The 27,596-nt window shown below is 51.5% G+C and overlaps 1 protein-coding gene across 1 annotated transcript in view; it reads right to left on the reverse strand.

Annotated features, from left to right (window-relative positions):
• Positions 1–1,954: 1,954 nt before the first annotated feature.
• AKNA (AT-hook transcription factor) overlaps positions 1,955–27,596 on the reverse strand; it is a 38,298-nt gene continuing 12,656 nt past the window's right edge. The window contains exons 5-21 of the mRNA XM_065878855.1: positions 27,417–27,571; positions 24,502–24,561; positions 22,374–22,501; positions 21,677–21,902; positions 20,256–20,410; positions 19,979–20,155; positions 18,897–19,143; positions 17,912–18,018; positions 17,072–17,283; positions 15,100–15,262; positions 11,966–12,142; positions 11,187–11,302; positions 10,384–10,530; positions 8,836–8,931; positions 7,138–7,254; positions 6,677–6,869; positions 1,955–2,198 (exon numbers count right to left, since the gene is read on the reverse strand). Coding sequence (XP_065734927.1) covers positions 1,955–2,198; positions 6,677–6,869; positions 7,138–7,254; positions 8,836–8,931; positions 10,384–10,530; positions 11,187–11,302; positions 11,966–12,142; positions 15,100–15,262; positions 17,072–17,283; positions 17,912–18,018; positions 18,897–19,143; positions 19,979–20,155; positions 20,256–20,410; positions 21,677–21,902; positions 22,374–22,501; positions 24,502–24,561; positions 27,417–27,571 — 2,720 coding nt within the window. The remainder of the gene's footprint in view (positions 2,199–6,676; positions 6,870–7,137; positions 7,255–8,835; positions 8,932–10,383; positions 10,531–11,186; positions 11,303–11,965; positions 12,143–15,099; positions 15,263–17,071; positions 17,284–17,911; positions 18,019–18,896; positions 19,144–19,978; positions 20,156–20,255; positions 20,411–21,676; positions 21,903–22,373; positions 22,502–24,501; positions 24,562–27,416; positions 27,572–27,596) is intronic.

The raw sequence follows: 27,596 nt of genomic DNA on the forward strand, positions 1-27,596 counted from the left end.
TGAGCGTCTGAAGCCAGGATTCCAACAAGGAAGGATGGTCTCCTTCCAGACACAAGGGCTTTGTGATGGTCATGTGAGGGAAGCGGCACCACACAGGTGGCAGAGAAACTGGGCTGAATGATTGGAGTAATTCTATGTGCAAGCGTCCTAAGCCATTTGGAGTGACAGGACCATAACCCTGGCTCCTGACACCCAGTCCTGTGGCTCACGGGCCAGTGTCTTCCAAAGAGCCACAGACCCAAGACTTCAGCATCCTTTGTTCAAAGCTGCAGCCATGTTGTGCCCAGGGCACCGAGGCTGGAGACACTGCTCTGGCCCCCCACCTCGGGCTCCCCCTTCCCATCCACCTTCCCATGAGGTTGTGGACCGGGAGGCTCAGAACCAATAAGAAATCTCCCATCTCAGCAAGACGCTGTTTTCAACTCTCCTGAGAAGGATCAGCTGGAAAATGAAATAGAAATGAGTCCTGGAGGGCCGGGAGAAGCAAGTGAGATGAGAGCTAGGGAAGACTGAAGAAAAGGCCAAGGGAAGGGGAAGCAGGAGCTGGGGAGGAAAAAGTCATGGAGGTTTAAGGAGGAAAAAACAGTGACAAAGTGTATGGACTTTGGAGTCAGACCATCGTGAGTTCGCGCATTCGGAACCTCAGTCTCCTCGTCAATAAAATGGGCGCACAGTGGGTCACTTAGCTCAAGGATTGGCCTCTAGGAGGCGCTCGGTAAATGGCAGCTGTTGTTGCTGTTTGCTGCCAAAAGGAGCACTGGAAAGAGAGTCCGGGCTCGTGCTCTTGCAGACACCAATTTGCTGTGTGTCACATAAAAGAAGCTTGGTCAGACGGCCTCTCCTCGCAGGCCCCTCCAGTGGAAAGCTTTATGGTTCTGAGGGGGAAAGTTGGAGAGACAGAAGGCACTGAAGGGAGGTAGGCAGGCAGTCTGGAAATGTGCACCCAACCGGTCCCTCGGCGGAGGGCTCCACTTGGCACCAAATCTTTCACCCCACAAACTTGACTTTAGAAACCACAAGTGGATGACACACACCACAGATGTGGGCGGCTTTGGGAATGTTTTTGGTTTTGGCTTTCATTTCTTAAGATCAATATTCACTCTTCTTTATTTGCTCTCATAACGAAAATAGATTTTTTAATGTCCCAAATATACAAATATCACTGACGCACACACATTCCAGAAAAGCTGAAGTCTGAGCTGCTACAAGGTCAGGGAGCAGGAGATGGCCTGGTCTCATGGCCACAGACAAGGACCTGGCAGGAAGCTGGCCACTGGCTCAATTCCACGGGGGTCCCAGGGGAGAGCCGGGGGTCTCGGGATGAGGTACTGAGGGGGACCGTGGTGGATGGCTTTCTGGGCCCTCCGGGGGGTGTCTCCATCCCAGCAGACCCACGGGAAAGGCCTCTCAACCATGGAGAAGCTGGGTGTGTGTCATCCTGAGATATCCCAATGGCCTCAAAGTGCCCCACTGACCACCAGTCACCAGGAGAAAGGTCTCCGCCACGTCCTTCCCAGAGACACCTACTCTGGAGTGGCTGGTCACAGGTGGTGGACAAGTTTTCGCCAGAGACCCTGGCCCTGTCCCTTCTTATCTGGTCTCCTAAGAAGGATCCAAGACCAGGAAAATGCTTCAGTTTGAAAAAAAGGAATCTGTCCATCCGTATATAAAATACATATTGTTAGCCGGAGATGGACAAATGCAGGACCAGGAGCCTCCCAGAGATGGCATCTGGACAGATGGTGGCCTCAGTCCCAGCAACTCCTTCAGGGCTGGTCCCTAGGAAGTGACTTCTCTGGAGGACCAGCTGACACCCTTTCCGTTCTGGAAACACGGAGGCTGAGCAGGCAGGGCCGGTGGGGAGGGAGCCCTCCTCACGAGGGTCTGTGGGGCTTCCAGGGCGACAGGGACTGCCCACCCCTGCCCACCGTGCGTCTCTGAGCCTTGAGCGCAGTCAGAAGAGGCAGGAGCCCCGCAGGCCGCGGGCCTGGCGCAGGTCGGCCGACAGGGAACGGCTCATGAGCTTGGTGGTGGAGCGGACGCTCTCGGCAGCCTGGACCGCTCGGCTCAGGGCCTTGTTGAGCTCCTCCAGGTCCAGCTGGATGGAGTGCCGGGGTCTCCCGGCCGGCCGAGAGGAGACTACGGGGGGCCACTCGGCAGCTGCTCGGGCTGAGGTAGGTGCTGCAGGCGCGTAGTACCTGGGGAGAGACGCGAGTGCGTTCGCTGACCGCGGAGAGGGCTGGGGGCTTCTCAGCCCCAGCTCGGCCCCTACATTCTGAGTCTCAGTTTCTTCACCTCTAAAATGGGGAAAAGGACCCCCGCTGAGGGATGTGTTAGAGGGGTGAAGCAAGGTAAACGGGAGTGCCTGAACCAGAACAGTCCTCAAAAAATGGTCCGTTTCATCTACCCGTTCATTGAACAACTGCTAATGGGACATATATGTGCCAGCCAGTGCACTAGGGCCTGAGGTCACCATGGTGAATGAACAACACCGACCCCGCCCGCCGCCTTCTTGGAGCTTCTAGTCTGAGAGCCTGGGAGACCAGGCTCACCCCAGGCTCTGGAGCAAAGCCCCTTCATCAGAGAGGTCATGTATGGAGCCCTATTTGTCAGGTGTGGAACGCTGGAGAAACGTGATAATAATAATTAGGATTCTGCAGGAGTGAGAGGGTCTGGTTCCACCCATTCCCCCCAGCCTGGTCCTGCAGGAATGTACGGTGTTGTTTAAAAGTTCTGGGGGGGCTTCCCTGGGGGCGCAGTGGTTGAGAGTCCGCCTGCCGATGCAGGGGACACGGGTTCGTGCCCCGGTCCGGGAAGATCCCACATGCCGCGGAGCGGCTGGGCCCGTGAGCCATGGCCGCTGAGCCTGTGCGTCCAGAGCCTGTGCTCTGAAACGGGAGAGGCCACAACAGTGAGAGGCCCGCGTACCACAAAAAAAAATAAGTTCTGGGAAAAACCGGCTGAGGAGCCGTGAGCCGAAGCACAGGTTTCTCCAAGAAATGACTACTGCATTCCTCCAAGGATGCCAAGTTTAGGGTTCAAAGAAACCGATGCTGGGCAAGAAGAGGGCGTGGCACCTGTGGAGTAAAGTGTGTAGGAAAGAGAGGGACAAGGAAGCATGTTCCCTAAATAGAGCAGGAACGGGTTTAGGAGAACCTGGCCGGAGACATTCACTGGTGCTTTGCTTGGCACGCTGTGAACTCTGGTCTTATTCCTGACCCTCCACGTTCTAAATCGCATTATTGCACAGCGTGAAAAAAGGGCTTTGCTAGGATCTGAACAGATGTCTCTCCAAACAAGATGTACAAATGGCCAACAAGCACATGAAAAGACGCTCAACATCATTAGCCAGCAGGGAAATGCAAATCAAAACCACATGAGATGCCACTTCACACACTCCCCACTCACTGGGTGTCCTCAGAGACACTCACTGCTAAAAGCAAAAAGATAGCAATGAGTGTCTGTGAGGATGTGGGGAGACCGGGACCCTCAAACACTGCTGGTGGGAGTGTAAAATGGCGCCACTGCTTTGGAAAGCGGTTCCTCAGTTAAACACGGCGCCTGGCCTGGGGCTGGCATCCTCATCCGCAGGACCCGTTTGCCAGGCTCTGAGATAAGTCCCTTACCAGCACTGTCTTGATTATTCGGTAGGTACTTTTAAATTTATTTACTTATTTTTGGCAGTGTTGGGTCGTCGTTTCTGTGCGAGGGCTTTCTCTAGTTGCGGCGAGCATGGTCCACTCTTCATCGCGGTGCGCGGTGCGCGGGCCTTTCACTGTCTCGGCCTCTCTTGTTGCGGAGCACAGGCTCCAGACGCGCAGGCTCAGTAGTTGTGGCTCACGGGCCCAGTTGCTCCACAGCATGTGGGATCTTCCCAGACCAGGGCTCGAACCTGTGTTCCCTGCATTGGCAGGCAGGTTCTCAACCATGAGCGCCACCAGGGAAGCCCGGTAGGTACTTTTATACTTATCTTACAGATGGGCAAAGTGAAGCTCGGAGAAGCTAAGTGATGCAGGAAGCTCCCCAGATCCTGGCCACCAACCAGCACGACCATGAACAAGCTACATCATTCTCAAGGGGTCCGTTCCTCCATGGAAAACAGCCATAGTTAGCTACCTCCCAGGGTAGATCCAATAGGAAAATTCAGGTTAAAAGCTCTGGGTGCCCGGTGCTCTGTAAATGTCAGCTACTGAGGACTCCCCCAGAGTCAAAGAGCTGGAAGGAGCAGTACTGGATTTAAACCCAGAGCTAATTAGCTCCCAGGAGATGCTGATACGTGTCATCTGAACTGAATGAATGGGCTTCTTGAATCCAGTTCCCTCCCTTAAGGGCAGACTAGCTGGTGTAACTACTGGGTTCCCACACACCCCTGCCTTCTGATAATTCTGACGACCAGCTTGGCCTGAAAGTTACCCCAAACTCCCCCTAGGGCAGAAGCTACAAAACAGAACAAACAACAACCAAGAAACCCCCCAAAACGAAAACACTGGCTAGAAAGCCTCTGGTGCAGAGGCTATAACGTGGCTGGCCAGCAGGCGGCAGCACAGGCCCATTCAGCTTTCTAAGGGTTCCTGGCCTCAGCCACTGAGCATGCTCGGTCCTGCTGATGGGCAGCTGGAGAAACTTCAGGGGGGCATCAGCCCCAATTCCAGTAGCATTAGAAGCACTATGGTTACTGGCCACCTTCTAAGTACTATGGGCTTGCTATGCATCAGTTCATTTAATCCTCACCACAACCCATTTCACAGAAGGAAAAACTGAGGTACAGGGGCAAAGCGACCTGCTGGCCTGGTCTGTTGGGCACTAAAGCTCAGGGTCTGTCCCCTTCCCCACGGCCTGTCCAGGCCTGAGGACACCAACCTGGCTAGTTCTGCCCACGGGTCTGAGCCTGGAAGGATCTGGAATGGCCTCAGAAGTAGAGACCCATGGCTACCGTGGACGCTCAGAGCTTTCTCCCGGGCCACCAAATTCCAGGCAAACCCTTTCCTGTCCAACGAATCAGAGGCCTGAGCAGGCAGTACGGCCTCTCTTAACTGCTGGAGCGGAGGGTTCCTTAACAACCCACCCCATCTCAGCTGAGAGGAAAGCAAGAAACCGGGCTGCAGGCAGGACTCCTCGTGGAGCTGGATGGAGCCTGGGCCTCTGCTCCTGCCAAGCGCCAGCCCTGATGGAAACTCCGGCCTCTTGCTGCTCACAGACACAGGCTTCTGACAACACACCACTGAAGAGGACCCCCGACCCAGTCATTTTACAGTGAGGGACACTGAGGCATAGAACTAGCGGATGACAGTCAGGAGAAGGAGAAAGATCTCCTAATTCCAGGGTCCAGGCCTTCTTTTCCTGCACAATCCCGTCATGTTGAAGCCACCTTTCCTCATTTTCTCCTCTTACTAATGACAATACTAACAGCAGCAGCATTTGCTGTGATGACAAAAGCTGCCGTTTATTCAGCAAAGAGCATTTGCTGGCACCGCACTACGAACCCCACAAACAGCTCGTGGGGCTCTCGCCACCTGCCTCATTCAATCCTCATACAACTGTACGCGACTGAGACTCTGACCCCATTTAACAGATGGGAAAAGCGAGGCTCAGAGAGGAAGTAGCTTTACCAAGGCCACACCACTAATAAGCGGCAGACCGGATTCCAGTACAGCTCTGACTCTAAAACCTGGCCCATTTCCGCCTCAACTGCTGTGCTTTTTCTGTCTTGACTGATGGTACGTCCAAATCCACGTAAAAAGTGATTGCTCCTCTGGCCGTGGACCTGACCAGTATGCCTATAAACTGTCAAGGCCATCGGGAACAAGGAACATCTGAGAAACTGTCTCAGCCAGGAGGAGCCTGAGAGATGTGACAACTAAATGCACGTGGTAACTTGTGGGGTGGGGGGGATCCTGGAACAGAAAAAGCACTTCAGGTAAAAACTAAGAAACCTGAACGAACTGTGGACTTTAGTTAATAACAATGTATTAATCATGGCTCACTAACTGCACTATACCATATCAAGGTGAGAAGTTTATAACAGAAGAAACTGTGTTTGGGGGGTGGTGTAGGAGAACTCTCTGTGTTATCTGTTCCATTTCTCTATAAATCTAAAACTGTTCTAAAAATAAAGTCAGGGCTTCCCTGGTGGCGCTGTGGTTGAGAGTCCGCCTGCCGACGCAGGGGACACGAGTTCGTGTCCCGGTCCGGGAAGATCCCACATGCCGCGGAGCAGCTGGGCCCATGAGCCATGGCCGCTGAGCCTGCACGTCCGGAGTCTGTGCTCCGCAATGGGAGAGGCCACAGCAGTGAGAGGGCCGCATACCGCAAAAAAAAAAAAAAAAAAAAAAAAAATTCTAAAAATAAAGCCTAGTTTTTGAAAAAGTATTACTTGCTCTCTGAGAAGCCCCATAAGGAGATGGAAGATGGTTAAGGTCCTAGGTGCCCCTGAGGCTGTAAGAGGTCAGGGCCCTCTGCCAGCCTCCTTCACTGCTGGGTCCCCAGGGCCAAGCACTCTCACTGGTGCCCAGAGAGCATTCAGGGTTTGTTGAGTGACTGTATGAGTGTTGGCGGGGGGAAACACAGGACTGACTACTCAGTGCCCGAGTTCTCAGCTACCCAATTCAGGTCTGAATGCTAATTGTTAAGCGATTCAGACAGAAAGGCTAGGAGGGTTGGAACGGAAGGTTCTTACACAGTGGCTGATGGATAAGGCACGAGGGGAACCGAGGAGACGTAGGCAAAGGCAGGAGGGGCTGGTGCTGAGGGCGCGGCAGCCAGATACCACAGTGCAGGAGGCGGCCCGGGTGACGACCCTGTCCGCTTGCTCCTTTGTTTGGGGCTGGAGGTAGAAGATGCGTTTCTCCTGGTGGTGGCCATTTCCGGTGCTGTCAGGGAGGGACACCAGAGAGACACAGTCTCACCACTTGGGAAGATCCAACAGAGAAAAGAGGGTCCTCCCAGCCCCACCAGCCCCATTAGAGCTGGACACGGGGCCGGCCATGCCGGGAGTGCCTTGCTTTGGGGAAGCCAACTCTCATCCAGTTTGCTCCATCCCAGACTGCGCAAGCTGCCACCCCGGCTAAGTGCCCCCTCCCAGGGGCCCACACTGGAATCCAGGGGAGCTGGGGGAAGAGACGGAGCATCTGTCCCTACCAGAGCTGGCTGAGTCTGGGCCCTCCCCCTTGGAGGAGGACCCAACTTGACCACACAGGGGACATCGCTGGGTCTCAGTGTGAGATGGTCCCAGTGGGTCCTTGGTGCCAGCATCACCTGGAAGAGGAGGCAGAGACGTCAGGAGAGGATTATGTCTAAGTCACTGGGCCCCCACAAGCCTCCCGCAGCACTGAGCTTCCCTCAGGGACCACTGCAGAGGAGACAAGCGGCCCCCACTGGGTGACAGCAATATTGATGGTAACCATGACATTGAGAGGCATCTCCTGAGCCAGGCCCTCTGCTCAGGGTCTTCATGCATTAGTTGACCAAATCCAACAAGCCACTGGTCTAGCTACCATTATCACTCCCCCATTTTACAGATGGGCAAACTGAGGCTCCAAAAGGTTGAATAATTTGCCAAGTCTCAGAGCTGGGAAGCAGTGGTCCTCTGTCTGATCTCAAGCCTGGTTCTCCCGACTGGAGCCCTTGTACCTATGGGTCATCCTCCACAGTGACACAGGCCCACTCTCCAGGTGGGACCAGCCCACAACGGCCCCTGGGCACCAGGGCGAGTCAGTGGAGGCCTAGTGAGCAGAAGGAGAGTGGGCATCCTGGTTCTCTTCCTGTACAAATCCTCAGCACCACAACTGGGAGAATTCCAGGGTCCATCTGCTTCTCCTTCAGGCCTCAGCTCAGCGTCACTCCCTCTGGGAAGTGCCCCCACCCACCGGGCTGAGTTATGTGCTCCCTCACCCCAGTTCTGACCATTCTGTTTCATCTGCTTAGCGAAAGAGTTTGTTAGGGACAAGGCCCAGGGCCCAGTATGGGAAGGTGCTGAATTAATGAATGAGTGGTAGGCTTATTGGGACTCTAGCAAAGGCGCAGCCATATAGTGGTGAAGAGCCAGGGCTTTAGAGTCACAAAGACCTGGGTTCAAATCCTGACTCTACCACTCGTAAGTTGTGTGCCCTTGGGCAAGTTACTTAACTTCTCGGAGCCTCAGTTTCTTCACTCATATAATGGACATAAGTCATAAAATGTGCAAAACCTACTTCATAGGTTGTGAGGATTAATGTTAGTACAACCCTTAGCATGTTGCCCTGTATATAGTAACGGCTTACTAAATGACAGCCCCATCACTATCATCATTATTGCTTGAAAGGGCCTCAGAGACCATCTCCAAACCTTTCATTATGGATGTGGAGCCTGAGGCTCAGAGACGTTAAGGAACTTGCCTAATGTCACACAGCGTGTCGGTGGCAGAACTGGGACTAGAACCTGGTGTCCATATTCTCAGGCCACTTCTCTCCCCACTACTCTTCCCCTAAACTCTTGGGTTTGGGGGAAAGAGTGAGGAGTGGAGGGAGGACAGAGGGGAGATAAGACAATCAGTGCTGCCAGCCCCCCTGCTGCTTGCACCCCTCCCCGCATCAGGACCTTCTGGAATCATGTTCATGTCTTCTCTATGTCAAGGTGAAGGAGAGCGGCTTCAGGCAAAGCACCTGGAGGAATAGATGTGAGGGCAGGACTCCCTGGGAGGGCTAAAAAGACCAGAAAAATAATCTCTTTCCCTTGTCTGTATCTTGACCCGCGCACAGCTCAGGGTGGCCCATATCTGGCCCAACTGCGCCCCCAAGGCCAAGGGCAAGAAGGTGCAGCCTCATAGCCTTGGCCGCTTCTTCAGGTACCATCCCCTACCTGGATCCTCTGTCCTAGCGGGTCGGCAGTGGGGACAGGAGACTGGGCCACTGCCTCTTGGGACAGTCTTGGGGGTCAGAACATGGTACTCCTGGCCTGGGGAAGAAACCATGACAGTCAGTGTCAGTTGGGCGTGGTTGCAGAATGGGGGACGATTTAGAAGAAGGATCTCTGTCCTCTTCCTCCAGATGGTTTAACAGTCTCCCTCTCGATCTTTTTCTCATACACACACACACGTGCACACACATGTGATATGCGTGCATAAATGTGTAGCTATGTAATTGTGTATGTACATATACATAAAAACACGTTTATTTGTCTGTTTATTATAAGCTCTCTCCAGACTCCTGTTTCATCTCAGATCCTATTTAGGGACCAGCTGCCTAGTTCTTGATACACAGAAGCAACCAACAAATGCAAGCTCAGTCAGGATTGGAGAGCAGGCCAGGAAGACATGACAAGCAATGACACAGTGTGACGCTACTCCCCCATACCCCGGCTTGCTGGTTAGGATTAGAATGGTTTGGGCGTGGAGTCAGTGGTGTTTTCTCTGTGCTCCAAGCAGCTGGGAAATAGGGATAGTCATACTGTGGGTTTCATAGGCTTGGTGGGAGGACTGAATGGGGTCATACCCGTGAGGTATCCTGCCCCGCGCCTGGCAGATGTCAAGTGCTCAAGGTCATCAGAAGGTTGGACAGGGTCTTGGGTCTGCACCCAGCCCTGCCATCCCGTGCCTCGTCCATCCCTGAGTCTCAAATAAGACCTTCAGAATGTTGCCTGATTAATTACTTTTGCTCTCCCCTCTGCCGTGCAGGGTCCCCACTTTATACTCTGTGTGTGTTGCATTGGGGCCCCTGGACGCGCTGCTGCTTTCACTTCTAACCCTCGGCTTCTATCTGCTCTGCTGGGAGACACTGTATCTCATTTCCTGCCTTCTCTGCATCGTATCTGAGGTTAACAGCCCTCCCTCCCAGTGAGGTATGGGTGAGAGCCACGGCTGTAATTTACTTACTATAATTCACACATTTACTATAATTGCTTATTTGTTACTGGTCTTCTCTGCTATGCAGTCAGATTCATGAAAGTAGGAGCCGTATCCGTATTTGTTTTAATGTTAAGAACTCTGAAATCCTACTATGTGTCACCTCAAGCCTTACTATGTGCCGGGTACCCAGTCCGTGAGACACGGGGCCCCCTGGGGAATCAGAACCTTGAGGCAGTCCAGGAGTGATTCCGTGTTCATCTTGTCACCCAGGTCCTGCAAACATCAAGCTCTCCTTAAACCGCTTCATGAATGACCAGCTGAACGGGCTTCCCCAGAACCAAGCATGGGCCCCGACAAAGGGGAGGCCTCAGAAACCGTTTGCTGAGTGGACGAATAAACAAACGCACCCAGATTCAAAGAGACAATACTCCCTGATGTTTCTGTATCACACAACTCATAAAAAAAGATAGTATTTCAATGGCCCACTGGCTAAATGGAAGAGCCTTCTCAGGACAGAGACCAACCCGGGGACCATGCCCACCCAGCGCCCCCTCCTGGCCCACCTGTGTATTGGCCCCGGAAGGTGACCCTCTCTGGCCGACCGGTGCTACCCACTCCTCTCCTTCTATTCCGAGCTGCCTGTGGACTGTCCTCGGTGGTCTTGCCCCTCTCAGAGAACAGCCTGGGGGAGGCTGGCTCAGATTCGGAACCTGAGGTGGAAAGAGGGGCATCAGAGGGGGAGGGGGTGGGGGGTCACGTAGTTTAGGGAGTGGGTGGATCACGAGTTCCGGCTCTGGGGCAGGCTTAGATTTTAAACCCAGCTCTGCCCCTTAGTAATCACAGCTGACATATCTGGACCCCTGGCCTTGTGCTAAATGCTTGGTATGCTTCATGTCACGTACCCTCACAGCAACCCCAGGAGCGGACGCTATTATCACTGCACTGTTAGCTGTCCGTTTAACTGTGCAGGGCAGGTGAACAACCTGGCCAAGGCCACACAGCTAGAAAGGAGTGAGCTGGGGCCCCTGATTCCAGAGCCGTATTCCTTCAGGCAAGGCCCTTGTGCTTCCGGGCTTTGGTGTCCTGATCTGCAGAACGTGGATAATACGACCCATCTTGCAGTGACGATGGAGCAAGATGGTACACACATACACAAAGCCCTTACGGAGACCGCAGCTCGTAGTACGTGCATAGATACTGCTGCTGTCATTAGAAGTACGTGGTATTTCAGAGCACTACAACTACCTAAAAAAGACACCCGAAACCTGCAAGTTTCCTCTAGGGCTGTTGCTGTAGTCCCTGACCACTTAGCCAGCATGCCCAGACCGTGGCCTCCAAAAATCAGTCCAGGCGGGTGGTCACTTACTCAGGGACAATCGAGGCACCTCCCGAGGCACCAAGGAGGACCTGGCTTGCCTCCTTCCTGCGGGGACTGCTTGCTCTGCACCCCCAGGCTCACCAGACAATCTCTCTGTGGATCTACTAGCAAAAGGGAGAGAGAGAGAGAGAGATGATGTCACTGGATGAGGTTTCATGCAGCCTTTAAAGATGATCGGTGAGAAGCCCAACCCAGAGAAACGCTTATAACATGAGGAAAGAGGAGAATACGAAAGTCAAAACCAAAGACTCTGCAGTCAGACTCATAGGAAATGGCCCTGAGCCTCTCTGCCCCTCAGTTTCCTCATCTGTCAAATGGGGATAATAGGAGCAATGACTTCAGAGGGTTGTTGGAAGGATTGATGAGACAACGTCCATTAAAAACGTCAACGTAGTGCCCTCCAATAGAAATACTCAGAAGTTAGTTAGTTAAAGATGATTTTATAAGTCATCACAAGTGAGCAGCTGCTGAGTGAGTGGGTGAGAGGGTGAGCGTCCTGAAAATGCTCTGGCTCTGCACTTGGGTGATGAGTCCAGGGATACTCACTGTATCATGCTTTATCATTAACACATACGTTTAATATATTCTTCTATGTATCAAATATCACATGGTAAAAAAAAAAGTAAGAGTGAATGAATGAGTGACTACGCGAGAGAGGGATGAGGCTGTGCCTGTGTCCGCATGTCTGGGGAGAGCCAGAGGTCGGCCAACTCGACCCTCTGTAGCTCCCACCAGGGCACAGGGGCGGGAGTTTGGGGTTCACCCACCTGCCATAATGGGACCCCCAAGTGGCTGAGGAATCAGCTGGCTGGTCCCGGGCCCGGGCGGGGTGGTCAAAGTTGGACGCTGGGCGCTTCGGGCTGCCCTGGAGGTGCTGGTGCAGGCTGTCCTCCAGCCGGAGCCGGAGCCGGGATACCTCTTCTTGCAGCTCACGGATGGCCTGGCTGGGGTGGGGGGGTGGAGACAGGAGAAAGGACAGATGCACAGTGAACACAGCTGCGGCCGCCGCCTGAGTGCTGCCTGGATGCCAGGTCTTTGTCCTTTTCCAGCAGGCACCATCCAACTCTGCTGTCGGTGGATTCTCGAACTTCCCCGTGTGTCCGCTTTTCTTGCTACACATCGTGACACCCCTCTGAGTTCATGTCCCTCCCTGCACATTTGGTGAGCAAAGCAGAACCTTCTTTGAGGTTTACCCAACCTAGCATGCAGAGCCTCTGAGTAACTGTTCTGAAGCACCAGTGACAAATTCTCAAGACAGAGATGAGGATGCAGAGAAGAAAGGGCATTGGCTCAAGGTGCACTTTAAAATTTCAATTCTGACCGGCCTCGGCCCCCGGGGCTGCCCTCCCCTTCCTCAACCTCTGTCTGTAGAAACCCTAACTATCTGTCCAGGCCTGGTTCCTTCCCGCCTTTGCTCAGCACCCCCTCCTGGGTTCCCCCAAACATTTCCTACGTTGTTCAAGCCCATCTCCCTGCTCCTGGCGGAAGATGCTTGTTTATCTGTCTCCTCAACCAGACAGTGAGCCCCTGGCAGGCAAGGAGTGGGCCTCCCCATCTCACAACCCCTGAGACCACATAGATGCTCCGAGAATGGCACTGAGCTGGCCTCCAGGCTCCCAGAGGGAGCAGAGTAAATGTGTGTGTGTGGAGAAGGGACAAAGAGACACACGGTGCTTCCCATCACCAACTGAATGTGAGCAGGCTGGAAGCTGCAGGGATGCCACAGGCAAGGCTGCTGTCATGCTGGGGAAGCCCCCAAACACAGCCCAACCTGTGATTGGCAAGGTATCTCACGAGCCACTAGCATCTTGGGAGTAAATCCTGTTTGCATTTCTCCCCGATCGGTCCCTGAATCTCTAGGGTCTCATTCTGAGGGTGTCGCTGGCACTGCAGCAGCTAATTCTACCCAGGCACTGCTACACACAAACCCCCCTACACACGGGGCATCAGAGTCCGGGCTGGGCACGGCCGTCCTCCAGGCTGAGGCAAGCTCTACGTCTACTGTTCAGAGCAGCTTCCGGGGTGAGGGCTCCCCTCAGGGTTAGTTCTTTCCTGGTGGCCCCTGGACTCTTGGTGCCGGCTTCAGCAGACATCAGCCTTCAGATGGGTGCACAGAGGAGGCGGGAGACCTCCCTCTGGCTATGGCCTGGCGCTTGTGCGTCTAAGGGCAGTTGGTTCCCCTGGCAATTCCCAGGGCAACGCTTGTTGGGGTTTCCAAGGCAAACCATGAGGGTGGCGGCTGCAGGAGAGTGAGAACTCCGGTCACCAGTTAACCCCTGAAAGGCAGGGCTGAGGCCCCGTGATGGGTGTAGGACTGGGGCGGCTCTGGCTCCCTGTCCAGGCCAAAGGCCGCTGAACGAGAGCCTGGGATTTGGAATACCCCCTTAGGCGTCACTTATCCTCTCTGGCTTGTTTCTACCAGGATCTCGGTCTTCCTGACCTAATCCTTTAGTGACTGAGTGCCAGATGGCACTTATAAGTCATCTTTCCCTGCAATTTTACTCCCCCTTCCTAGGTTCCCCATCTCCGCATCAGCATCCAACTGGTTGGCCAGCCAACAATCTGAGTCATTCTAAACCTTTCTCTTTCCCTGAACACCTCAAAAGTTAACCAACTCCCAAGTCCTGTGGGCCCAATGCCTAATTATCTCTTTTCAAATGCACCTCCCTTCCCTCCCCACTGGCCCCATAACCTCTCTCCTGGGTGCGGCAGCCTTCTCAGCAATCCCCTGGCCTCTATTCTCACCCTCACAGTGGTCAGAGAATTCTTTCTAAAACGTAAACCCAACCACGCTTCTCCCTGGCTTAAAGCCTCCCTCATTGTCCTTAGATGAGACTTTCTACATTCATGAATATTCAGTGAGCACCTTTCCTGAGCAGAGCCATCATCCAAACTTCTAACCACATGTGTCTGAGGCCCTCCGAGATCTCCCCCAGGTCTCCCTGTCTTCCTCTCTGCTTTTGTTGTTTAACACCCCACCTCATACTTGAGGATCCCGCTATAATAAACATTTGGTGCCTAAAAGGTGGCGGGCACTCTCTCACCTCTAGGCCTTTGCACATGCTGTTCCCTCTGCTGGGATATTCTTCCATCTCTCTCCCTTCCGGTCTCAGCTGAGATACCACTTCCTCCAGGAAGCCCTCCCTGAAGCCTCTGACTGGGTTAGATGCCCCTTCTCTGTGCTCCCACGGTCCTTCAGCCCTGTGCCATCACACTGGGGGTGCAACCACCTGTTTCTTGGTCCATCCTACAAGATGGTGAGCCTTACGAGCTCAAGGACTGTCTTGCCCACTATTGTATTCCCAGGGGCTGGCATACTGTAGGTAAATAAGCCTCTCATTCCCCTGTAGATATCAGAGGAGACTGCAGGAGTGCACTTACTCAACTCAGGCCTGGAAGCCAACACCCCAACCCAACAAAGGCCTGTGATTGATTATTGGCCAAAAGCTACTCAGAGGAGAAGTAAGAGGACTGACTAATCTCTTTTCCCATTTCTGTTTAATGAAGCAAGGAGAAAACTTTCTCAGTAGAAAAACTGCACTTGGATTAAAGATTAAAAATTGAAAAAACTGTCCCTTCTCGGTTCATACAATGAATGCATAAACTGCAGAAAACACACCCCTGGGAAGTGCAGACCTGTCTTGGAAGGGAAATGTTGGGGGACAGGCAGAGGGGTCTTAGCACCAGCAAGGTGAACCTCTAGGTCATTTCCCACCGGCTGGAGAAGTGTCCTCAGAATCTAGATCAATGACATCCCACAGGAGCAGCCCTGAGCTGGGAGGCAGGATGCCTGGGTCCGTCTGGCCTCAGCACAGCCGCCACTGGATGGAGACCCTAGAAAGCCCGTGCTTCCCGGCTCTATGATGAGCTTGAATCCACAGCACCCAAGTATGCAACTTACTCTCGCCCCGTCCTGGTGAGGAGGAAGGTGGAGGTGGTCTCTGCGGGCCCATGGGGTGGAGCGGCGGCTGCAGGGGCCAGGGTCGGGGGTGGGCTGATGGTCGCGCTGTGGGGGAGCTGCTCAGAAAGCTGCTTTCGGCCCTTGAACTCTGAGCCAGGGACCACTAGGGAGGCAGAAAGGGGTCAGAGTGAGTTCACACAGAGAGGACCCTTGAAGTGAGAACCTGTGCGGGTGGAAGGGTGCTGGGGGTGAAGAGATGGGGCCCGGCTGAGGTCATGAATGAAGTCCCTATTGAGGTCGATGACCCTCAAAACAGGAAGAAGATGTGGTTTTTGCTGGGAGCAAAGTGGGCCTGCAGAGCTGTTTATAACTAGATTATCCTCCACCACCCACCATTTCGGCATCAGATCCAAGTCTCCAGGGCCTGCCCCCTACAAAGAGCCCCCTGCTCCTCCATGAGGGTCCCCAGACTCTGTGCATCACCAGGGTGCTCTGGGACTGGCTTCGGAGCCTCACCTCCCTCTGAAATTAGTCACACCTTTGCCTGTGTGCATGTTTCTTGGGGGAGCATTCAAAACTTTAACTAGCCTCTCAAAGGGATGGGTGACCAGAGGTTACAAACCACTCATCTGGCCCATGCATTAAAACAACGAGCCCTTGGAAAACGAATCAGCGATATAGAAAGGAACAAACTATTGATTCATGGAGCAATCTAGAAGAGTCTCCAGAAAAGCATGCTGAGTGAAAAAGAAGCCAATCCCAAAAGGTTACATATTATACGATTCCATTGCTATAACGTTCTTGAAATGGCAAAATTACAGAAATGGAGAACAGATTAGTGGTTACCAGGAGTTAAGGAGGGGGTGACTGTGTCTATAAAAGGGCAACATGAGGGACCCTGAGACGCTGGAAACGTTCTGTGTCTTGACTGAATCCATGTCAATATCTGGTTGTGACATTGCTCTATGGTTTTGCAAGATATTATTATTGGGAAAAACTGGGGGAAGGATCTCTGTGTATTATTTCCTACAACTGCATGTGACTCTTTAATTAATTAAACTTTTAACTAAAGTTAAATTTCAAATTTTTAAATGGTGAACCTTAAGAGGCAGAGCTAATCTGAGAACAGTGGTTACTTTTGGGAGGTGTGGGAGTGACTGGGAAGGGCTTGAGGGGGGTCTGGGCTTCTAATCGTGTTGAGTTTCTTGGTCTGTGGTCACTTTGAGAAAATTCATCAATTTATATTCTTTCCTGTATGTTTTATTTCAATAAAAAGTTCACAAGCATTTTTTAAAGGTAAAAAATGAAATCACAGATTTTATAGACACAGTGTTCATGACATGGTGTTTAGTGAAAAAAAGGAGGTTACTGGGACTTCCCTGGTGGTCCAGCGGTAAAGAATCCACCTTCCAGTGCAGGGACGTGGGTTCGATCCCTGGTCGGGGAACTAAGATCCCCACATGCCGGGGGGCAACTAAGCCTGCGCGCCACAACTACTGAGTTCGTGCGCCTCAATGAGAGAGCCCGCGTGCCGCAAACTACAGAGGTCACATGCTCTGGAACCCGCGCACCACAACTAGAGAGAAGCCCACGCCGCAACGAAGACGATGTGTGCTGCAACTAAGATCCGATGCAGCCAAAAAAAAAAAAAAAAAAAAAAGGAGGTTATTAAACATTCACGTATAATATCCCATTTCCATTTTAAGTATTTGTAAATAAACACACACACACCGACAAAGAAAACAGCTCACAGGTTCTACACCAAAATGTCAGCAGCAACGGTTTTTAGCTTATTATTTTATCTTTTGTTCCCTTTTGTCCACCTTACCTGCAATTTCAAATTTTCCTACAATGAACCTGTAAGATATTTTGCATCTAAAGGGCAATGCAAGTTTTCTTATGGATTTGATTTTTTTAACCCATGCAATCCAGCCACCCCCAGGTTCTGGCCAACCCAGATGCATCCACTCACCCATCTCAGCCACCAGTGCCCGCTCCAGGCAGAAGCTGGGTGCCCTCTGCCCGAGAGGACTGTCCTGGCCAGGTGGGAGCCTCTGGGCTCGGTTCCTGGGTATGATGGGCTCAGAGGCTCTTCTGGGTACCGGAAGACCCCTGGTCTGGCGGTGGGAGGTTGCATCTCGGGGCACAGACGGAGTGAAAGACTGGGCTAATGTCCCTCGGGTGCTGGGAGACCATGGAGAGAGAGACACGCTGAGGTCACACAGAAGGAGGCCACAGCCGCCGAGACCCTCCACATGCTAAACCATGAACTCCTGTCCTTTGGGACTTGGCACCCCTGGCAGTACAGTATTTCTGAGGATGCACCCCCATTATACATGCATTTTCTTTATAAACTGCAGAAGTGTACATCTGCCTACTCACACAAAATTATAAAGGTCAACTTAGTTTTTAGATAATATACAAAGAAATAAAATTTGTAGTCCTTCCTTCCCTGGCAGCCCTGCGTAGCCCGAGGGGCCTGCATCCAGCTTTGGAGACTATCACTGTACCTGGTGGCTGTCATGCCACCCTCCCTACAGACCTTATTCATTCACCATTTCATCATTCATTTGCTCAACAAATATTTATTTCCCGGTCTGTCGATGATTGGCGGAGTGACACTGGGCAAGTCGCTTTCCCTTTCTGAACCTTAGTTCCCCTCTATCAATAAGATAGGGGAAATGAACCATCCTTGGGGGGATGAAGTGTGGGCTCTGAGAACGCCCAGGCCATCTGTCCCTGTTCTGAGCTCACAGGCACTCTGATTCTCAGGCTATCTCAGGTGTGTACACTGATGGGGTCCCCAGGATACCTGATCTGGGAGAACCGGTGCTCTGGGGTCTGAGTGAGGGGCGACACTCTGCTGGTTTCTGAGCCCACAAAGCCACTGTCTGTCTCGGGGGATGCCATCCAGGGCTCCTGAAAGAGACAGCGTCCCTTTAAATCGGAGAAATATGCTTGAGGCACACTGGGAAACCCTTCCCAAGTCCTGGCCTGGGCCTTACATTCCAGAGGCTCACAGACAGGGAGGCTGGCCCAGCTCCCAGCAGCCGGGCCCAGGGGGTGAGGGTCCTTCAGCACAAGCACCCAGCCAACCTCAGGGACTCCACGCCCCGAGAAGACCCTGAGGAAGTCCCGCTTCCCTGAGAAGTCGGAGCCAGGGCCCTTGGGAGAGATACTGAGATATCGTGAGTTGAGAACAGAAAGAGGAGCAGAAACGTCCCGTGGTGGGAATGGGATTCTCATGTCCACACGGCTTCCGGGCTGGGCCTGGAACACCTTGGTCCTACCTGACTGCAGAAATGCCCGGGCCTGATGAATTGGGAAAATAAACTTGATCAAATATGCACACATCCAACACACTGCATCCAATGCAAGGTGCAAAGATGGCCAACAGAGAGACACGGGTGCCTGCCCTCAATGAGTTCATGGTCGAGTACAGACTCCTTACCATGGGCTCATTAGGACTACAGAGGGGGGTGTGTGTGTGTGTGTGTGTGTATGTGTACACATGCATACTATGTGTTTTTCTATGGGAGGATCCATCACATAAGTCACATTTCCACAGTGATTCGTGATTCCTACAAATCGCAAGCTCTCAGAGGAGAAAGGGGAGCTCCTGGTGGAGGGACGGGGGTGTGGGGAGCTATGGCACAAGCCCTGAATGTTGGGCAGGACTGTGACTGGCAAGGGCAGGAGTAGCAGGCATTCTGAGCAAAGGCCTGGAGGCAGGAGGCTCCAGGAGATGCAGGGAATGGCCCTGAGGCTCTGAGCCCATGCCCCGTGCAGACGCATACCTCCAGGTGGGGCCCGCCAGCTTGGCACGGAGACTTCAGTGGAAGGCGCTCAGAGATGCCACTTCCCTCTAGGCTGGTCAGACTGCTCTGGTGGGACTCCGCAGACTTGGTGCCCTGAGGTGGGGGGGGCCTGCTTGGGCCTGAAGGAGCTGCCTCAGCTTTGTCCAGGCCCTGCAGGTGCCTGTCTCTGCCCACGGATGCGTGGAAGTCTGCTGGCTTCACAGACGCCAACTGCTCCACGGTTTCCCTGGCAGGGAAGGAGAGGCACACTGGCCCTGAGCCGTGGCATGGGCTGGGCAGCCCTGTCCCGGTAGCCACACAGTCTAGGGCACAAACTCTGGAGTCAGGAACCCCTGCGTGCCCACCCTGGTTCTGCCACCCTCTCGCTGTGTGACCTTGGGCAAGGCACCTCCCCTCTCTGAACCTCATTTTTCTTAACTGTAAAATGGGGATGCCTAAGAATCCCACCCTATACAGTGCAGCAGAAACAGTGTGGAAAGAGATGTGCTAAAGCATCCTTTCCCAGGCTTCTGGAATTGTCTTCCATCTTCGCCCTTCCAGACATTTCCATCAACTTTTTCAATCTACTCAAAAAGACTTTATGTCACTGTTATAAACAGAAGACCAGTATTTTGTGTTACAAATAGAAACTAACTTTGCAAATAAATACAAGGAACATGAAAACAATATTATCATAGTCTAGATAGATCCTGTTGCTTAGTAAAGGCTCTGGGCCTGAGGCCTGCTTGTTTTCTCTCTCGTTCTCTGTTTTTAAAGGAAGATCAAGAGAGGCACTGAAGACATAATAGCCCTAACTGAGATTTCTCCTTGATGTCCATGGAATGTCTGAGACTGAGAAGGAGAGTAATGTTATTTAATGCTGCATCTGTCCTACCAGAAACCTCGTCCCACAACACCCAATCATTTCAAATGCTATCAATGGTATATGTTGCACGTTTTGGAGAGACACTGAGCTACAGGTCAGGAAGGCCGTTTCTAAACTGTCTAGCTCACTATGACAATTTCCACCCCTGCGGTTTCTGAGCTGGTGTGGGACAAGTGGGGAAGGCTCATTGACATACTCGACGGGGACCCCGTGACTTCTCTCAGCCTGTGCTGGGGGCTGTCTGGTGGGGAGCCTGGTGGCCGCTGCTTTTCCTGGAGCTGAAGCTGGCCCCTCAACTTCCAGGGTGTGGCCCTGCCCCTCCCCCTCCTCCTCCAGCCTCAGGGCTTCTGGGAGAGACTTCACACTGAGGTACCTGCAGAAGAACACAGAGGGGCGTGACTTCTGCCCAGCAGGGCCAGCAAGGTCCCACCACTGGACCCACCACCCTGACCTCACTCCTGGTGGGCACTCACTGCTCTAGGAGGCCATGGAAATCGTGCTCCACCCGCAGCTCCTTGTGCCCGAGCGGGGTCGGGAGGCCCAGCAGCCTGTCCTCTACTTCATTGCTGGTAGCGCTCAGATCCAAGTTCACGTGCAATGGGTGGAGGCCAGCGTTGATGGCGTTGAGCTGGGGAAAGAAAGGAGGAGGGGCAGAGATTCAGCAGACGTCTGAGACCACCTTTTAAGGACCCACCTTATGCCAGGCTCATGCTGGGTGCCAAAGAGTAAGAAATAGTTTAGGTTCACTAACCTATCATCCTTTTATGTGTGCACAAGTAGGGACTGGGTCATGCGATCTTTGATACTGACTGCCATTGATTGAGCCCCTGCTACGTGCCAGGCGCTGTACAGACATCACTTCACAACAATCCCACCAGTACCTAGGTTATTACAACCCATTTCACAGACAGGTAACTGAGGCTCAAATGATTTGCCTAAAGTCACACAGAAGTGAGGGGCAGAGCCTAGATTTGAACCCAGATTTCCATTCCAACATGGACACCCAGCCCCTCAAAACACCTTCACCATGGGAGCAGGGGAGCCCCTCAAGATGACGCACTCGAGTTGATTGTCTCTCATGGGGTTGTGACGTGGGCTAGAGAGAATTCTACAAAGCCCCTTCCATGTACAGCCCTTCCCTAGTGTCGCCACCTCTGTGAATAGTCCCCATATTCACCCAGGACTAAAAGTTAGAAGCTTGGAGGTCATCGTTTGCTCCTTTCCTCTCATCACCAATCCAAGTCCAGTCAAATGTACCTTCTAAACCTCTCTCAAGTCCATGCACGTCTCTCCATCTGCCCCGCCACCTCCCCGCTTCTGACCTACCTGCAAATCCTCTGGTATCTTCTCCTGCTGAAAAACCCAGTAGAGTTTAAGACCATCCCCTTGATGTGACCCACACACGTACGTCCTGAGGCCCCTGCCTGCCTCCCCAGCCTCCTCCCCTCTCCTGCCTGTCTCCCCTGCCTCTTAGACAACTGCCCTCCTCAGGGTCCATACTCTAACCACAGGGCCTTTGCACAGGCTGTTTTTCCTGCCAGATGGCTTTTCTGCACCTAGTAATTCCTACTCACCCTCAGATCTCATTTAAACATTACTTCCTCAAGGAAAGTTTCTCTGACCCCCTAAACTCAGATATGTTACCCTGTTACCTACTCTCATAGAACCTCATAATTCTCCTTCAGAGCACAGATCCAAATTATAGTTAAGTAACTGGGTAACTAGTTCAACTAGACAGAAAACTCCATGAGGGTACAGGCCACCTATTATTTGTTGTTTTCTACTGAATTCCCACCATGTGTCATGAGTCTTGGCACATGGTACAAACTTCTCAGATATGTCATGAAGAAGTTAATGGATGGAGAAAACAGTGAATGAAGGAACAGTCCAATACGGTTGGGCAAAGAGGTACCTCAGGGCAGAGGGTCTGGATGGCGGGCGTGGGGGCCTGCTCCAAAGGAGGGGGCAGGCCCGTTGGCTGGGGTGGGGAGGGCACAGCTGGGGAGCTGTCCAGAGCCAAGTCTGACCCGGCTGGCTCAGGCTCCTGCTGGTTCTGGTCTATGTGGTCCTTCAGCTCATCCAGGCGAATTCCCAGCTGGAATATCTCTGCCTCCAGCTCCCTGGAACGAGGAAACATCAGGCAGGTCTGGGAGGCTGTGCTTCAGAGCAGAGGCCCCAGAGATGCCCGTGGAGAGTGCATCTGACATCATAATCTAGATTATGTGGAGAGCAAAATCAACAAGGTGAAAGTGGACGCCGCTGGGAATAAGGAGGCCTCAGCCTGAGTCCCCTTCTGCCACCATGTGGCTGCAGGAGCTTGAGTAAATCCCTGCCCCCTCTGGCCTCAGTTTCCCCATTGTCCAATGTGGGGCTTTAACTCTTATCTCCAAGGTCACTTCTCATTGAAGGGAGTTCCAAAAGGACACAAATCTCAGCCTTCAAGTATCCCCCATCTGGACATGTTGTTAATTGGGATAGGACTTCTCCCTGTTCCCCTAGTGTGTGAATTATGAGGACAAACTGTCCCCCTCCTGGTGGGAACCCAGGGCCTGACCCTTCTGTCCTTGGAGGCCTCTCTCCCCAGCATGTACCTGCCGGGATCAAATCTCCCGGGCGTCCCCGTGGAGCCGGCTAGCTGCTGGGCCAGGTGTTGCTCCCTGCAGGCCTTCAGATACTCCTCCTCCAAGGCCGCGTGGACAGCCTTTAGCTGCTGGAAGACCTGAAACCAGACAGGCCAGGAAGACTTGAGTGCCCAGCCCCCATGGGCTCCATCCTTGCAGACACAGTGGACGAGACAGCTCTCTGGGGGAGGGGAGGGGCTTGGGATTCTGGGACTGTGGAGGCCTCCGGGCCCCGGAATATCTGGAAGGCTGGGGTTGGTACCCTCTGGAGGCTGCTCACTCTGGTCAATCTCCCTGCCATCAGATTGGTATGGCAGAGGCATGGCTTAGAGCACTGGCACCAGCCCCGGAGGGTACCAGTCCTTCCTGGGTAGACCTACAAGAACCCAATGTTCCATGATGGTCATAGTGTCAAATATGCTATCACTATATCCCCATGAGGACCTAGTACTTGAGACACCTTAGATCCTCATCCTCGATTCTCAGAACAGTGGATTTTGGAACATTAGTCGTTCTTTTCCCAAATCCTTATAGACTATCACAACAGATGGTATTATCATCACCATCAAACTGTTGATAATGATAACTAACATTTATGAGCACTGAGGCTCTGTCTAAAGCCCTTTGCATTATTCATTTAATCCTCAACATAAGCCTAATGAGAGGGGTAATTTATCATCTTCATTTAAACAGGATGAAACTACAGCACAGAGAGATTACTTAAGTCAGTGAAGGTCACATAGAGTCGGGATATGAACCCAGGCCCTCTAGCTCCAGAGCTCATGGTCCCAACGATTATGCTAGGTCCCCACGGTAAACATGATCGTAGCTAACTCATGGGAGGTTAAAACTATGGGAGGTGGGCTCATTATCCCTGGCTTTTTATCATCCTCATCTCACTCATCCTATGCTGACGATAGGCTGAGGCCAAGGACAACCTAGAGTCTAGCCCCCCGTCAAACTTTATCTTCCAACAGCTCTCAATCTCCCTGCATATGGGGGAATCAGGAGAGGGGGAAGAAAAAGAATGGTTTTGATTTTCAAGGTCCTTGATCATCCACTCAGTGAGATAATACAATCCATATCACATTTTGTAATTGGAGAATGTGTGTAACATCTATATAGTAACATAATGCTTGGTAACATAATATTAACAGTAAAAACTATCAAACCAAGTGCGTTGCATTTGCCCTACTCACCCTCCCTCAGCTCCTCTCCCCACCCTGCTCTGCGCCCGGAGCATCAGCTGGTTTCCCCTGGGGCCTGTCTAGGGGAGGCATCTATTAGAGGTCACAGGGTGGGAGGAAAGAGACCTGGGAGGGAACTGCTCCTGGCAGGCACTAGTCCCTGGGCTTCCGTGTCCCTGGTCGGGCTCCCTGAGGCTGCTGCCCACACCCCAGCTAATAGTCCCTTCACTGATCTCTACACCCGCAGCTTTGAGAGCTCCATCTTCTTGGGACCCTGGCTGATGCGTAAGAAATCTAAATTTTATATATGACCACAGTAATCTAGAAATACGAGAGCCCAGAAGGAAGTAAGCCAATAATGGTTAGATTAGGGGTTTCTTTCCCTTTCCCCCCAGTTTTCATTTTAGCAATTACTTTTATAATAAGGAAAATTATAAAAAGAAAAGGCCTTTTCCTGGTTGCCGACAGGCAATATAATCCATGGGAAGCTGTGCAGGGCAACGATTATGACCCTGGACTTGGGAATCAGACAGACCTGGGTCTGGGCTGTGCCGTCTACTGGCTGTGTGGCCTTCCAGCTGCCTCTCTGGGCTTCAGCTCATCCCAGTTAAATGCGGGTGATGACTGTGACTGCCTTGCCAGGTTTTTATGGTGATAAAGTGAAATAATGTACATCAAGGGCTTACCACAGTGCCTGGCACACCAGCATCTTGGCTTAATAAATGGTGACTATTGTGATCTAATGATCATTATCATGGAAAGCTAATCAGGGGCTGTTTGTTCTAAAAGGAGACACGATGTCTGGGATTCTCTGGTCTGTCTTACAGCAAACGAGGCTTCAGAGCCTGTGCCATGGGAGACAGAGCAGCTGTCTTGGCAGCTCCAAGGGCATCTCTTGAAGTGGGCAGTACCTTGAGTTGGTCCTGGGGTGTCAGCTGTCCTGCTTGCAGCAGTTCTACAAAGGACTCCACCTGGGAATTGGAAAGGGAAGGAAACACGCTCCATTAATCCAGACTCAGAAGGTAAGTCCTACAGACTCCCACACTTAGCCACAGTCACACTTTGGTGCGGAGAGCTGGGCCCTGCCTTGGGATGTGGGTTTTCTGACAAGCACGGAGAGGCAGGTGCCAGAAAAGCTCCACCACTGGCCTGGGCCATGGCAGCCTTGGGAAAAATCAAAGTGGAACCTCCAGGAATTTATTGACAGCAAAGCGCACTTACTCCTGTGCATGAGACCTACAGCAGCGTGGTGGGCATGGGACAACAGGAAACAGTCTGAATGCCTATCTGTGGAACGGTATGCAGCCATCCAGAAGATGAGGGCACATGTGTGTATTCTCATGTGTAAATGCCTCCAAGACCTACTTTTCAGCATCAAATCAAGGTACAGGACAATGCTTATGGTAGGCTACCATCTGTATAAGATACGGAGAGAACAAAGAAGGAAAAATACAAACACAGTTGCTTATGTATTATAAACTATCTCTAGAAGGATGCAGGAGACTAAAATATTAATTGCTTCTAGGGAGGAGAACTGGGTGGTGGGAAGGTACAAAGATGGGAGGAAGGTTTTCTACTATATGTATCCTCTGAACTTTGAACAAAGTGAATTTATTGGCTACCCAGAAATATTCATATTTGAGACATTAAAAAAGTCAAGTAGGGCTTCCCTGGTGGCGCAGTGGTTGAGAATCCGCCTGCCGATGCAGGGGACGCGGGTTCGTGCCCCGGTCCGGGAAGATCCCACATGCCACGAGCGGCTAGGCCCGTGAGCCATGGCCGCTGAGCCTGCGTGTCCGGAGCCTATGCTCCGCAATGGGAGAGGCCACAACAGTGAGAGGTCCGCGTACCGCAAAAAAAAAAAATTTTCAAGCAAAGTTATTAAGTTTATATTCAATTACTGCAAAATTTGAGTCAGGACATTCTCCCTGACACCACATTTGAAAATAAATTAAAAAAAAAAAAGTCAAGGTACATTATAGTGTACATACTCATGTGACCATTTCTATAAATGCATGTGTGTGCATTAAACATTTTGCATGAAGCAGAAGGGCAAGAGGGGAAGAAAAGATTTCACTGAATATATTCTTTGTCCTGTGTGAGGGTCTTTACCATGGGTATCTATTACTGTTACAAAAATTTTTTAATTAGAAAAAAATGGCAAAGACAATTTGGAGATTTTTAGCATTTCTAGGAAAGCTCTAGATCAGTGCCAAAATATAACATAGAAATTTACCTAATATAATTACATTATATAATTTATATAACATAAAATAGAAATGTAATGCAAGCTGCATATGTAATTTAAAACTTTCCAGGAGCCATACTAAAAATGTGAAAAGACACAAGTGAATTAATTTTAATAATATATTTTATAAACCTAAAATATTATCTTGACATGTAATCAATGTAAAAAAATACATTGAAAATTTTACATTCTTTTTGTTGCACAAAGTCTTTGAAAGCCAGTATGTGTTTTACACTTACAGAACGTCTCAATTTGGAGTGGCCACATGTCAAGTACTCACTAGCCGCCTGACCAGTGGCTCCTGATCATTAGGGGTCAGCTGGTGCCCCAGATTTTGCTCAATGTGGTGACCTTGGCTTTGCTTTACTTTAGAGCACACAGGAGAAACATCTCTCCAGTTACAGGACCCAGAATGGCGGTGATAAAAAGGAATAAAGTTCATGCTGCTACAACATGGATGAGACTTGAAAACGTTATGCTAAGTGAAAGAAGCCAGACACAAAAGGACAAATGCTACATGAATCCATTTATAGGAAATGTCCAAAATAGGTAAACCCAAAGAGACAGAAAGTAGATGAGCAGCTGCCAGGGCCTGGGGGGAAGGGGAATGGGGGGTGACTGCTTAATGCATAGGCAGTTTCTTAGTGGGCGATGAAAATGTTCTAAACTTGATGGTGTTGATGGCTGCACAGCTGTGAATATACTAAAAGCCACTGAAGCATTAACTTTAACTGACTGAATTGTATGTTATGTGAATTATATCTCAATAAAGATGTTACAAACAAGAAAGAAGGAAAGGAAGGAAGGAAGGGAAGAAAGAATGGTGGTGTTTCTTTGAAAGAATTTGTTTTATGGACATGGTGATGTATGTATTGCATTTCCCTTTCTGCATTGACAACTAGGAAGCTCAAAACCAAATGTGAATCTGATAAAGCATTCAGGGTCCAGCAGAGCACTTTGTTTATTCACTTCTCCCTAAGTTCCTTTTATTTTTTTTCCTATCCTTACTTCCCCTTTGCCCCAGTTTCCTCACTTCCGTTTTCAGTATGTGGTTACAATGCATGTATTTTCTAAGCTGCTTTAAAGTACTTTTGGAATAAGGCCAAGTGTATAGTTATAAACAGACCTGCAAACAATTCATAGTTATTTGGATGAAAATATAAAGGCCCCTTGAGAAGTGACTGAGGATTGATTTCCATAACGAAAGGAACTAAGGAAGTGAGGTGATCTATCCTAAAGAGGAGAAGGTAGAGTAGAGGTTCCGTAACCCTTCCAGAATCCTGAAAAAGCAGGGAGTCTCCCCCAGAAGTGAAACCGGAGATAGTTTCAAGCACAATTAGAGAGAGTTTGATGAGACACAATGCCAAAAAGGGAGTTAAATCTAGCACTGGGTGACAAGGAGGAGGCTGGAGCCAGGAGGTCTCTAAAACCAGGGTCAGGGAGGCTCTGTTTCCAAGTTAACTCCAGCAGGGGAATAATGAGCGAGCCTCGTAGACAGCCCCTCATCCAAGCGGGCAGAGGCTCTGCTTTCTCCAGGTGAGTTCCATCTCTCGTGGGCAAAGCTGGGGCTCCACTCACCTTGGCCAGGAACTGACTGGCCCGAGAAGTCAGCTCCTGGGCCTGCTCCGCTGAGGGCTGGTTCTTGGCGATGCCCGGGTCGTCCGGAAGCCACCCTAGGGCGGGTGTGCTGGGGGGCGAGGAGGGGTTCAGGTCTCCTTCAGCTGATGGCCACCCTGGAATATACAACCACTAAATGCT

Source organism: Phocoena phocoena, chromosome 6 (genome assembly GCF_963924675.1).
Source record: "Phocoena phocoena chromosome 6, mPhoPho1.1, whole genome shotgun sequence".
Lineage (NCBI taxonomy): Eukaryota > Metazoa > Chordata > Mammalia > Artiodactyla > Phocoenidae > Phocoena > Phocoena phocoena.